Raw genomic sequence first — 14,469 nt, 5'->3', positions numbered from 1 at the left:
CACGTAGACTCAATAGTTCCCTAAGGATCAACAATTTTTAATCGGGGCATAACCTAAGAATGTGACGTTTTGTTTTACAAAAACCTGGTGCTCACTGCGGTGTGTTGGAAGACTTAACTGTCGAGCATTTTGTGTGGATTAAGCTTAAAAATACAAAACGATGAACTAAAACTCAGTCATAACTCATAAGTGATAACAGGATATTCCACAACAATTTTCTTTAATGGGGTTCTTTATATTCCGCCCTTCAAGTAACGTAATAATGGTGATGTTTAGTGGCACATATTCACGTCAAACAAACGCCCTTTATGTCCTCTCTATTAGCGAAATAAAACATCTTAATAAGGGGCGTTTCGTACACAAGTTATTGTGTGAGCTTGATAAAAGGCGAAATTTTGCGTATTAGTCCTTTTGGGAAAAATGTGTTCCTAAATACGGTATAATAGCAACATAACGATTGAAATGTACTCTGCCAAAATAAGAAAAAAGTAATTAACAACTGAGGTACAGAAAATTAATATTGTGTACCAAGTTATTAGTCATGTGTGTTCCATTAAAATTCTGACTGAAATGGATAATGAAAAAATAGATAGGAGGATGTCATAATACGTCTTTGCCCATTATTTGTCAATTAATAATTTAATTTCATATTCAGGTGAACAAACAAAAAAGTGTGCCCACAATGAAGGTAAAAAAAATTGTAGTATGTTATAAATAAAAACATATTGAACCAAAAGTAACGCACAAAATTCATGTTTGTTGTTGGTTATTTTTCAAAAAAAATTTTCGATAAGGTCGATTTTATCATTTAAATACTATATTTTGTCACCATTATGAACATTTCTGTTGTCATTCGTTTTTGAGTAACGGCGTCATTTTTAAGTTTTTAATATAACTGACATTTTTGAGTATTGTTTTACATATTTTTATCTTACTGTAAGTATAACAAAATAAAATAAATAAAATAAATGAAGCAAAAATTATTTAAAAAAGAAGAAAATGAAATAAAAAGTGATAAAAACTATAGTATTATAGAAAGAGCTTTAACTCTTCGTTCTTGCTTTATTTTAAATGGGGTTATTTTTGTTTTTGTTTTTTTTTTTTAGTTTAAGCGTCGTATTAATTGTTTTCATGCTAATTATACAAAAGAATTAAAAATAATTAAGGAACAAAAATGTAAAGCCCATTTAGTTGCCAATATTTTATTTATTTTAAAGATGTGTACTATCTTTTGATTTTCATATACTATTTTAATAGGAAATAAAAATGTCGGTTGTCATTTGAGAACGATGTCACAACTCAAAAATGAATTACAACAAAAATTTCACGCATTGTTTGGAGATCTGTTTGAAAAATGTCTAGTAACAAAATAATAAAGTTTGCGCGTTATTTTTGCAGTTTTCTACGTCATTCAGATAGTTCATAGTTTAAAAATGAAGAAATGACAAGCAACTCCAAGAACATTACTTTTTGAAAGTTTTAGATTTATTCAAGATGACAAAACATTTTTGCAAAATAATTGGAAAAAATTGAACCTGAAAAAACAGAAACTTTTATTAAAGATTTGTACAACGCCTTGGATAAATTGGAAAAACAAGATAAAATAAAACAAACAAATAGAAATTTCTCAAAGACAATTAGAAAAAAATCCTGACAGACCACAAAAATTTGAAGTTAGATATTATTTGACTTTATTCTTAGAAGTGATTTTATCTCCTAGAACGCATCAACCTATGATCTCTGACAAGAAAAAAAATTCCACAGATACTGGAGTACTAAAAAAATGCCAAAAAGAAGAAAGATGCTGAGGGAAAAATAGCACAAGACATTAAAAATAAAGACATTCTTAGAAAAAAATGTGAAAAAAAATTTCAAATATTTTTTTTTAATGAAATTTTAATAGCAAACATAGTTCTAGCACAAGTTCTCTACAAATGCAAGATTATTCTAACAATTAAATCGATAAACCTGAAAAAATCATTTCTAATGTCATTAAAGATGGACAGAATTTTTAAATGTCTCTTTATTTTAAGACATATTATTTAAGAAATTTTTCTTTTTCAAAAAACGTAGCCATTTTTTCACTTTTTTCTATAATCATTTTTTGTACAGTGTATTTTTTTTACTATTACTTCTCGTAAATTTCCTATAATGTGAATTAAAATATCTAAAAACTTCATTAACAAAACAATTGATTTAAAAAATGCCACAGCTTTTAGCAGACTCACCCTGTATAACGCATGAGTTTTGACACATATTGAACAATGTATGTAACATGTAAAAAGAGTAGTGACAATAAATGAAATATGGATCACTTGTAAAAGTTTCTAGAACAATACGATAAAAGATTCATAAAAATAACATCGGTTGTTTTTGTGTCTTAAGAATATAGGCAGAGAAACAAACAAGCCGGCAAATATTTCCAGTACCGAAGGTGGTTATTGATCCATACTACTAATTCTGTAATAGTGATTCATATACCCATCCAAGAATTCTATAAAACGAGGCGTAGCCCAGGAAGCTGTTATGAAAGCAATAACTAACAAATTTTTGCGAATAGTGGTAAAGCTATAGTCGATAAAAATTGTAAAGGCTGATAATTTTACCTTTGGAAACTGGCTCCCATGACGATACAAATTTCTTTGTTTTTACTCGAGTGGTTCAACGAATATTTTTCCTCTTTCGTTGAGAGAAAGAGCATGAAAAGAAAACTTTCTTCTTAAAAAAATTGTGGCCAGATTAAATAAATCTACCAATTTTTTGTAAAATGACACCTCAAAATATTTCTACAAAGTCTACTGACTGCGCCAATTAGGTTTCTAAAACAATTTGTTTTTGTATAAATTGCACAAGATGCAATGAGTAAATTTCTTCAAATACAATAAATAATAATTTTAAATGATAATTTATTTTATTTCTATCAATTTATACAGATATAGTAACAAAATTGATACGAAAAACGTCAGTATTATACACAGAAATAACAATGCCATAAAAATACTTTTAAGACATAAGTCAAAAAACCTGTCTACTATAGAATTCATTTAAAGTATATGGTCTGAATTCCAAAATGTAGTCAAATATTTTCTTTTTAAATAAATTTAAATTGCAAGGTGTGCGTAGATGCACAGGTAAACTATTGTATAGTTTTATTCCTGCATAATGAGAATTTTTTTCCGTCAGCGTGAGTTTGTGTCTTGGATACTCTAAGTCTACTTTGCGAGTGTTGTACTTATGGTCGTTAGTGACATTAAATAGTAGATTCTGTTTAAAGAAAAATAAAAGTAATCTATACATGTATAAACCAGTTACTGTCAAAAAGTTATTGCTTTTAAAGATGTTCCTACAAGTTTCATTATATTTTAAGTTAAACACAGTTCTCATGACTTGTTTTTGAGCAACAAATACTTTGGATATCTTTCCACTTTGCCCCCAAAATATTATACCGTAGCTTAGTAATGATTGAAAATTTGCGAAGTATATTATTCTTAGTTGTTCAATGTTAATGTGTTTTTTTAAAACACGTATTGTAAAATGTACTGAGTTTAACTTTTTTAATAAATTATCTACATGATTAGTCCAGCTTAACTTATGATCAATGCATATTCCCAGAAAATTAGTTTTCTCTATTAATTCAATTTCTTTAGATGATATTACAATTTTATTAGGTTTCTCTGTATTCTTCTGATTACATATTGCAAAATGAATGCCGTAGGTTTTTTCAAAATTTAACACTAATTTATTTTCTTTAGTCCAGTTATTACCTTATTCATGGATATCTTTGCTTCTTTCATTGTATCTGTCATATTTTCACCCCAAGTTAAGATGTTTGTGTCATCAGCAAAGTTAACTGCACTATTGTTGTCTGAGAATAAGTGTAGTAATAAATGAATGAAGTTATTTTATCCTTATTTATAAAAATTATATAACAACGCTGCCTTCCGTAGCAACAAGTTTGAAGTTTTTTCCCTAATTGGAAAATGCAGTTGTAAAAAAAGAAATTGCAAGAAAACCGCTCTCACAAACGAGTGAACAAGCTTAGCTAAGCCTTTTATAGAAAGCCGTATTTAGAAAAATAAAACTTTAGAGATCCTCGACTGGTTTCCTTTATACAGAGGAAGAATAACAGCCCACGCGGTATTGATTAGTAATGGGAAAGCTTCGTTAAAAGGACGGATAGTAAATCAAAGCAGCTCATCTAAATCCGCTCTAGCGACACTACTATTTTCATCATCGGCCGTATTTTGCACGAAAAGCTCCTTAAAAATGGTCGTAATTCTAGTTCACTTTCATCATGTCGGATTAGCAGCGCTCCCGAAACTTTTGCGAAATTAATTTAATTTTCCGAATAGTTTGAGATTTGCGTTTGAAACCTCGTTTAAATCGAACATAAGTACTCACATTGGACATTCAAGAGAACTGAAGCGTTGAGTGGCTGTTCAAGCGCGATGTGGTGTACGTAACAGGTCAAAGTAGCATTATGGTGAGCTCTTTGCACCCTCGCTAACCGGGCGTCGTTCCTCGCGCCAACTTTTTGATCCCGAATTGTTTCGGTGATGTTGAGGACGTCAAGAGGCACCTCGGGGGCGTCCAGCAAAGCCAACGAGCCCAAGGTCAGCTCCCAGGACAGGGACGGCTTGGGGTTGCCCTCGTCCACCACACAGGATACGGTGAGATCGGCGTTCTCCTTCACTGGAATGAAGGGATTGCCGGGGTCCAGAATCCTGTTGTCGATCATAAGATAGGCCTTTTTTGGAGCGTCTGAAATGAAATACAAAATTTGTAAAATAATTGTTCAATGCTGTGGTGTTATTGTTATAAATATGGAATGAGGCGGTCGTGTGACAAGGACAGTCAGAATTAGTAAAAAATTAGAGATTGTTATTAGAAGCATTTTGTTAAATTTGCAAAAGATTACGAATTGTATAACGTTCTTCTGTACGAATAAAACAACACTGGTGACAGCGGAATACGACAATATGGCCTAAATCAGACAAATAATGGAAGTCAAAGAAGAGAAAGAGGAAGGTAAGAGGAACACCATCGTAAAGAAGAAAGACAATACGAAGAACTTCATCGTAAGGAGGAAAAGAAGGTCTTCTTATCAAAATTAAAAGGAATACAAAACAGAGTTGAAATAGTCATTAAAAAAAAATTAACAAATTTAAAGGCTAGAATTCCTCTGTTTCGCATCTAAACAGCAAAAAGTCTTTTATCTACTATACGTCAACTGGCCAGGACCTCTCCTGAACCCTCGTTCAGTCGGTGGCACGCAATATAATTGATAATTTATTTGTTCGTCCAGGTGGGAGGACACAGGTTTTTTAAACTGATTCTTATGCACAATTTTTTGCTGACTTCGCATCCAAACTTAGTTTTTCGATTTGGAATTGCCTTCATTATGAAATTTCTGTGAAATTTTTTGAAAAACTCTAAATTGGTCAAATTTTGTATTTACATCGTCATATCTTCCTTCTAGATAAAGCTAGAGTTTCTTTATTGGGAGAGTTGGGACACTGAACGTCAAACCGAGCCAATTTTGTATTATATGGATAAGGTCCTAGAATAACACTTTTATAGAAGCGGAACATAATGGTTGGCAATGAATTCCTAGCTGGAGCCATCTAGCCGCATCATCACGTACTAAAAATACAATTATTATGAAAATTTTCTAATTGTATTTGAAAAGGTGGATGCACAGACAGCACAGATGGAAGAATTTTACCCAACATGACACGATCACATTTAATATTAAAGATATTTATTAAATCCATTAAATTTACAAAAGTAATAGTCGTCACCGAATCGATGATAAAGACATACTTGCAATCAGCCAAACTAGCACCTTATGTTTGCAACTTCTGTCTATGGGAGTCTTCTCGCAGTGTGACTCACTTGCGGTTCGGTCTCAAAAAATTCACTTTTGGGAAAAACGCACCTATCTACGAAAACCTTCTGGAGCTCATTACTACGTTATATTTTTGGAGATCATGTTGTTCCTAACCGATAGTAGGCAACAGTCTAACCCAAACACGACACCTTGAACCTCTATCTTAATAAAACATTGAAAAATTAACTTGATTATTATAGAAAATAAACTCAAATTTTGCTGACGTTTGTGAAATTTTTACTTGTCAGCCGCGCATCGGTACCACGTTTTTCTTCAATAATCTGAAATTTTAAATCCGCCAATAGGATTTCTTTTTTCCGTAAAACACTAAGGCCATCTATTCGCATCATCAGTAAAACCTATTTCAGTGAGGGTTCGATTTGGCTATATCAGTTCGGGATGCCTGGATAAGGAATATATTTCTATCCTTTTTTATTAAAATTTTTGTTAGTAACTTATGTCAGAGGCAGGCATCCCGAACTGATATAGCCAAATCGAGCCCTCACTGAAATAGGTTTTACTGATGATGCGGATAGATGGCCTTAGTGTTTTACGGGAAAAAGAAGTCCTATTGGCGGATTTAAAATTTCAGATTATTGAAGAAAAACGTAGTACCGATGCGCGGCTGACAAGTAAAATTTTCACAAACGTCAGCAAAATTTGAGTTTATTTTTTATAATATCACGTTAATTTTTCAAAGTTTTATTAAGATAATGGTTCAAGGTGTCGTGTTTGGGTTAGACTATTGCCTACTATCGGTTAGAAACAACATGATCTCCAAAAATATAACGTAGTAATGAGCTCCAGAAGGTTTACGTAGATAGGTGCGTTTTTCCCAAAAGTGAGTTTTTTGAGATCGAACCGCAAGTGAGTCACACTGCGAGGAGACTCCCATAGACAGAAGTTGCAAACATAAGATGCCAGACCGGTGCCAGTTTGGCTGATTGCAAGTATGTCTTTATCATCGATTCGGTGACGACTATTAGTTTTGTAAACTTAATGGATTTAATAAATATCTTTAACATTAAATGTGATCGTGTCATGTTGGGTAAAATTCTTCCATCTGTGCTGTCTGTGCATCCACCTTTTCAAATACAATTAGGAAATTTTCATAATAATTGTATTTGAAAAGGTTTTGACATCATTTTGATGTGAGCAAAAATTAAAAAAATACAAAGTAATTGGAATTATTTTAAATTCGCGCCATTTTTAGTACGTGATGATGCGGCTAGATGGCTTCAGCTAGGAATTCATTGCCAACCATTATGTTCCGCTTCTATAAAAGTGTTATTCTAGGGTCAGAGGTTTATGTCAAAAATAATTTCAAGATTATAATTTTTGTCAAATGCATAAAATGACATAATTTTACGTCAAATTTAACCTGGGACGTAGAAGACGTAGAAATTTTGGGATTACTATTTAAAAAAAGAAAATAATTGAATACCTACCAATATTAATATTCACATTTCTGAAATTTTTCGATATATATTTTAATATTAAATACATAACTTAAAACATACTTCAATGCTAAAAATGCTTTTCTTTCAGTCACAATTTTTAGTTAAACATCTCGTCCCAAAAATTGGTCATCAAGAACCCTTCATATTCCCTGTCGTCTTTTTAAATTTTCTAAAAAAATGATATTGAAGGTGTTCTCCTATGAAAAACGTAACAAAATCGTAAATTCCCAATAATTTTATAATTTGAAACAGAATCTAAAGTTTACGTAGATGCTAAAGGCGGCCAAGCAGCGACTGGTTCAACTTTCCTAAAAATTAGAACCAATTTTGGGTTCAAGTACCCACGTATTTTATAAATGCATAGACAAATTCCCAAAATCTCATAGATTGTACATAACATTATTTAGACAATCCACTTTTAATAATAAACGTAAAACTTGGCAGGAAAGGGTCAATTTCTCTCTCTTTCATCGCTGATTACCATTTCTTAAAGTTAAGGAAAAAATTTTTATGACGAAGATTTTAGACGTAAAATTCTTGTACTTACAAAGAAATCTCTTTTAAAATTTGGAGTTCATATAAAAAAACAGTGAATTGACGACGACTGCCAGTCTAAACCATTTCTAAACGCAGTTAGTCGACGAAAAATGTAAAAAAAAATTGACAAATTTATTTTACTTTTCGCCAAATTTCAAGTGTCACACCACTGATTTCTATCCCAATTTGTTTTTTTTAAACTCCATTCCAACCGACGTAAATGAAACAAAATTTCGGAAATTGACATTCAGTGTCCCAACTCTCCCAATATAAGAACTCTAGATAAAGCTAGAACCTTCATTTTTTGCAAAAGATTGCTCAGTGAATGTGCATCCTAACGAATAGACAAAAGTTTTAGTTACGACAAAAGAAAGCTGAAAAATTGCATTTATCTTGTAACACTTCATATCTGTGTAGTGAAATTTTCGAAATGCGAGTAATTTTTTATCTTAAAAGATAGACCTATACATAATCGAGATGAAATAAAGCTCATAGCTTAAATAAGTTTTTAGTGCAAAAATTATTTCGATATTTAATTTAACCTGGAATTAGTCCCGCGAAGTGAAGAAAAAAAATCACTATGAAATTACATATAGGGGTGTTTCAACTAAAATTTGCACCCTCTGAAATCTCGCTCAAGTTTGGAAAAAATGCTGAAACAGGTCAATTTTAGTTTAAAGGGGGACCATATTTTATGTTACTTTCAAACGTATTTCTGCATCCCTCTGGCGCCCAAAGCTACCTCTTCAGGACTGACAGCTGCTTTTATTGTCTATGCAACCATGAACTTTTTTAAATTTTGACCAGGTAATTGTCGAGATATTGATATTTTGAAAATTGTCAATCTGGAACCCTTTTGATCCAATTTTGAACGTTTTTTGGTATAAAATGACTCAGAAATCGGGTAACGACTAAAGATTTTTTTGTGAATTTTCGATGAATTAATCAATCGTAAATGCTACGAAATTAGTTCAAATTTATGTGGAGAGGCTGAAGTAAACGCTTTTATTGAATATTTTCAATTCAGAGACCTAAATTGTCTAAAGTTATAGTTGACAAATGCCTGACAGGACTTGATAGGAGTTTGAATGCAGATGCACTTTCGTTGCTACGGATATCCTCTACTCAAAATTCATAATTTTTTGATTTTGTTCAAAAGGCTATTCCTTTTGTATTTGTAATTGATTGCTCTATCGATATAAGCAATAAAAATTTATTCTTAAGTGGGCAAAAAATTAGCTGGGTGGACGTACCCGGTTTTCGTATAAACCATATTAAAAGGCATGTTTTCTTTAGTAAGTCTATCGAGTTTTGAAGTATTTAGTCAAATGGTTCCAAAGTTATGGTGCAAAAACATGTTTCCATACCCCTACTTCACAGGGCTGTAAAATTTTGTTGTCATTTTATAGGTCCTTTTTGAGGTTCATTTATTGCTGCAAATTTATGAATGATCCTGTATGTGGCGATAAATGACCTGTGTTATTGGAAAATAAAAAATTGGCTCAGCGCGGATAATTTTTTTCTTCTCAAGCTTTTAAAAATGCTCTAGTGCCAAAAAGTAATCTTCAAACTATTGCTACTATATTTTTTTATCTTCCGACAATGTTTTTGTGTTGTTGGGGATCGACAAAGCTTCGACAGACTTTTTTATAAAATGTCAAATGTAAATGTGGAGCTGTTATTTATTCATGAAAATTTAAAATTTGGAAGTTTGTTATGGTAAAAAATTAGGCGCTAGGTGAAAATTCTGAATAAAAATAATAATCATTCAGTAAAAACTTTAAACGCTTTGTGAAAATAATTACTACGAAGATTATTTATACAAAAAAAGTATTAATGCAAATGCAAATTCCTTTGTCTGGATTTTTTAGATTTTTACATCAAAAATTGTTTGGAATTATTATGTTTTCTTATCAATATTAACAATATTAGACTTAGTAAATGACTATTATTTACCTTAACGTTTATTATCTTGTATCAATGATTTACCGAATTAATAGAATTTAAAAATTTCTCCTTTACCTGACATGACCTAGTCCTTTTTACAGCGCCAAAAGATTATTATTATTACGAATATTACTGTGCCATAAAATTTTCTCTTAAGTGTTGTTTACCTAATAAGAAGAATGATGATAGGTAGGTCCTACTAATTTGTTTTACAAAAAGTTTCTGTAGAAAACAAAGAATATTCTTTGTAAACTGATTCTTTTATATTATTATGAAAAAATATTGACCTAAATGTGTGAAACATTAAATAATGATAGTAGTAAAGAATTATCCGGAATTAAAAGCTTGTAAAATTTATCTGTAAGATCTAAATTTTAAGAATTTGAATAATAATCTATGTATGAGTATAATACAATAGATCTCAGAGGGCCATTAAATTTTTGTATTTTTGGGAAACCTTTTGCCCTATGTTTTAATGTACGCATTTTACGCTTTGTTTTATAGGCTTTAGAAAATTTGAGATAACCATCAAGTCCTGATTTGATGCAGAAATGCAAAGAAGGAAATGGATTCTTAATTTTTTATTTTTGATAAATTTTTGTGCATTTTCCTCTATTTTTTTCTTTTGTAGTGCTTTTATATGTTTATGTTTTTGGTATTATTATTTTGAGCTATTTTAACTGTTGTTGAAACCTTCTGCTTCTGCATTACGAGTAGATTATAAACAATAATTTATAGCAAACTTTTTCGTAAATTCCTTCAAACCCACCTCTGCTATCTTTTTACTTTCTTTTATTGCTTTAATTTTTTTGAGAAGATAGTGAGTATAACTAGAGGAAGTGCAGCATAATTGGTGTATCACTTTGTTTTTTGGGAATAAATAGAAAAAGAAACGGGTTAGCTGAATAGAAAATGCATTAAACACAAATGTTCAGTTTTACAGTTTTTATGTGGAAAATCTTATAATCTATCTGTATATAATCTTAAATTTAATATTTTTTAAACGAGATAGCGTAAAATTTCACAATTGCTTCCAGTATTAAATTGCCAAAAATTAGTCAAGAAAAAACATTTTTTTTAATTCTTGGCATAACCACTACTTTGTGCCTAATAAGTGATAACAAATACTAGGTAGTACATTTCAATTTTAATTTATCGCTCAGGTGAATGGATTTGTCATTCATTTGTATGATTATTGATTACCAAATAGCAACCCATTAAATAAATAAAATTACCAAACGAATGTTGGGAACAAATAAGCTCCTGTTTTTATATCCTTTACATTTTCAGTTTCCATTGATTCAATTTAATCGTTCGACCAAGTCGGTCACGCTCCCACTTTGTAACCACTACAAAATAATAGTACATACAATTATCAAAAATCAATGAAACCAATCCCAACATTTCATATTCCTGAAACAATTCTGAAATACAATTTGGTTTTAGTGGCCGCCATCGCAGTTATAAAACCTTTCCAGAGGTATTTGAGACGATATCGTTAAAGTAAATGATCATCCCACAAAAAGAAACGAGTACGGGAACATACAAATCGCTTTAAACAATTGGCCTCAAAATTTATTTTCCCATATTTTTCACTAAAATCCCCTGCTGACGTTTACTGAACACTTTATGTGAAAAGAATGAATATTGCTCATTTATGCCGAAAGTGGCTTTCGGGTCATTTCAATAATCTGCACGTCCCAACGACGCTAGTTCTTCAACTCGTTCAACAACAAGAAAATGCCAAAAGTCGCATAAAGGCTAAGCGCGACAGCCCCACATGTCTGCTGCATGTTTGCAGCTTTATTGTAGAGAGCACAGTTTAGCGGAAAATCGGCGACAAGGTAAAGTTCCCAACCTGAACTGCATACACAATAAAGATAATTGCTTTTATTCCTCCGAACGTGCATTTCGAATGCATACGCGTTTTTAAATCAACTTGGAATTCCGTGTAAGCTAAACTGAAAGAACAATAATATTTCGAAAAACAATAATAATCACACAAGATTCAGCGTTTATTGCTATTAAACACTTAATTTCTCGCTTAATTAAGACTTTATCACGTTTATTTATATTTTTAAACTTTACTTAATTAATTACTATTTTTTGAAGAAAGTACTTACAAGTCTTTAATGATGTTTTTGCACAAAAGAACAACACTTAGGCATAATCAGAGTTTGGATTTTTTGGCACAAAAATGCCGGAAAGAAGCGCTAAAATATGCTTAAAATTTTAGCAAAATATGCATAAAAAATGATCAAAAGGTATGTTAAACAAAAAAATTTCAGAGCTATTTAAAGAAAATTTATTTATTAAATGTCTACCATACTGCATGCTGTCATGTACAGAGCTATTGTCATCATATGATTTTGATAATGGCAGAGGCTTTTTGACCTTGAAAAAAAATGACAAAAAATTGGCAAGTTTTGAAAGATTTAGTGGCAGTGTCATATGTTTGATGAGTTGATGACACAATCAAAAGTTAACGTAAAATATTCATTTTTGACAATATTGTCGGTTTGAAATAGCAAATTATCAAGGTCAAAAAGTCATTGTCAAAATCATATGGTAGCAGTATCTCTGGTTTAACATGAATAAACCTTTATAAAAAACTAATTAGTACCTCATTAAGTAAATAAAAAAATCTAGAATTTTTTTTCCGAAATTTTCTTTATTTTTCGGGTTGGTTACCTAAATATTTTTTGACGAATTTTTTAATAAACCTACTTAAGCTAAGAAAACTTCACAAATTTGAAAATTATCAAAATTACCATAAAATAGCACAAAAAACGTTTTTTAGTAAAAAAACGCCAAATTATCATATACTCATAAAAAAATTTAAAAGCAAATAGAAGATAAAAGAGAACTCTAACCGCAAGGGTCGAAAAAATGTTTTAATTTATTTTATTCAATTAAATTTATATATTCCAAGTTATTAATTGTATTATATTAACTGATTATTTTAATTATTCATTATTATACTGTTTCTTTATTAATTGATTTTTTTTCTTAAAATCCTGCTATATGAAAAAAAGTTGTACTCGTATTATCCACGATGATAATGATTCTTTGTTTATCTACTCGTAAAATAAGTCTCTTTATCGTTTTGTATAATAATTAACCATTTGTTAACACTAAAAATAGTTAAGCGTTCTTTAATTTTGGATTTTTAATGTTTGTGAAAAAAATCATCCCGATTTTTCCTAATCCTAACAAATTTCAAAAACAATTTGTAGATAAAATAGAACTCTAAGCTCTAAGATAAAATGCACTAATTTACATTATTCAGTTAAATTTATAAATTCCGAGTTATTAATTTTATTGTATTGTATTAACTGATTGACTATAATTTGTCTTAAAATCCTGCTATCGAAAAAAAAGTTGTACTTGTGTTATACACGATTATCATGATTATTTATCTGCTCGTAAAATAAGAAGTCTTGGTTACTTTTCATAAACAGTCTCTTTATCTTCTTTTATAATAAATAATCACTGGTTTACATTGAAAATAGTTAAGCTTATTATTGTTTTGAATTTTCAATGTTTGTCTAAATGATCATCATGATTTTAGCCCATTTGTTTTTTGAATTCAAATTTTTAGCTGGGTTAGATTATCAGTTAAGTTGTTATCACTCAGCATCACGATTAGTTACATTAGCTTTTATAAAAAAAAATATTTTTTTGAGGAAGATTAGACGTTTTTCTTCATTTTCATGTTTTTGAATAATCTGCACTGGAAAATCAAATTCTTGAGTAACAAATTCTAATTAAAAAAAACCTAACTTTTCATTTCATTTTCTCATTTTTTTTCAGTAACTCGATTTTATATTTAGTGGTTACAATGGATTAAAATGTGTGGCTACTAAACTTCAATCAATTTAAATTAAGTTGTAACAAATTTTTTGTAACGTTTTTACACAGAATGTCCTCACCAAAAAAATTACGTTATTTTGGTACTAAACCAAGTAAACCAATTCAAAAGTGAATGAAAAATAACACAAACGTTTTGGTCCTTTTTTTTAAATTTTTATGGCGAATAGATAAGAAAGGTAAACCTAAAATAGTTGCCTGAAGATTTTCACATGATAAATGGCTGAAACACGTAGCAAAGAAAAAAATAAAAATTTGAAAGGAAGCACCAAAAACGTTTGTTTTATTTTTCATTCACCTTACAATGGATCAATGTTTTACAACAAACCAATTCAAACTGAAATCGATAACCAAAAAACATATAAAGAAATATTGCTTAACTTACAAATTAAACCCAAATTGTTGTTACTTTATAATACCATACCTAAATTTAAAGAGCTACAATACTTCGCTCTGTAGAAATGATTTCCAATATGAAGCAAACATGACTTGAAAGTTCAATGAAAATTAGAGCCTAAAGCATTTACTTTCAGTTCAAAGCACGTTCAAATCTCTTCTAAACCTCAGAAATACATTATTTCGTTTTTTGAGTTTATGGTTGACGATTTAAATAAAAAACCGATGTCAGCTTTTACAGCCCTAAACCACAGTGCAATTCGAGCAAATCACACTTTGTAGTTCCGACATTCCTCCTCCTGTTAATCGTTCAAGCAGTGTAACGGTCACAGGTGGGTCAACAGTAATAACACATTTCCGGTAATTTCG

General features: G+C 30.5%; 1 protein-coding gene across 2 annotated transcripts in view; it reads right to left on the bottom strand.

The window, feature by feature from the left end:
• The window catches only part of tei (teiresias), a 359,103-nt gene that overhangs the window by 132,527 nt on the left and 212,107 nt on the right, over positions 1–14,469 (bottom strand). For both annotated transcript variants that reach the window (XM_064355624.1, XM_064355625.1), the window contains exon 4: positions 4,402–4,761. In XM_064355624.1, coding sequence (XP_064211694.1) covers positions 4,402–4,761 — 360 coding nt within the window. The remainder of the gene's footprint in view (positions 1–4,401; positions 4,762–14,469) is intronic.

This window comes from Tribolium castaneum, chromosome 1 (assembly GCF_031307605.1).
Source record: "Tribolium castaneum strain GA2 chromosome 1, icTriCast1.1, whole genome shotgun sequence".
In the NCBI taxonomy this organism is placed as follows: Eukaryota; Metazoa; Arthropoda; class Insecta; order Coleoptera; family Tenebrionidae; genus Tribolium; species Tribolium castaneum.
This window is presented reverse-complemented; position numbering and strand designations above follow the sequence as displayed.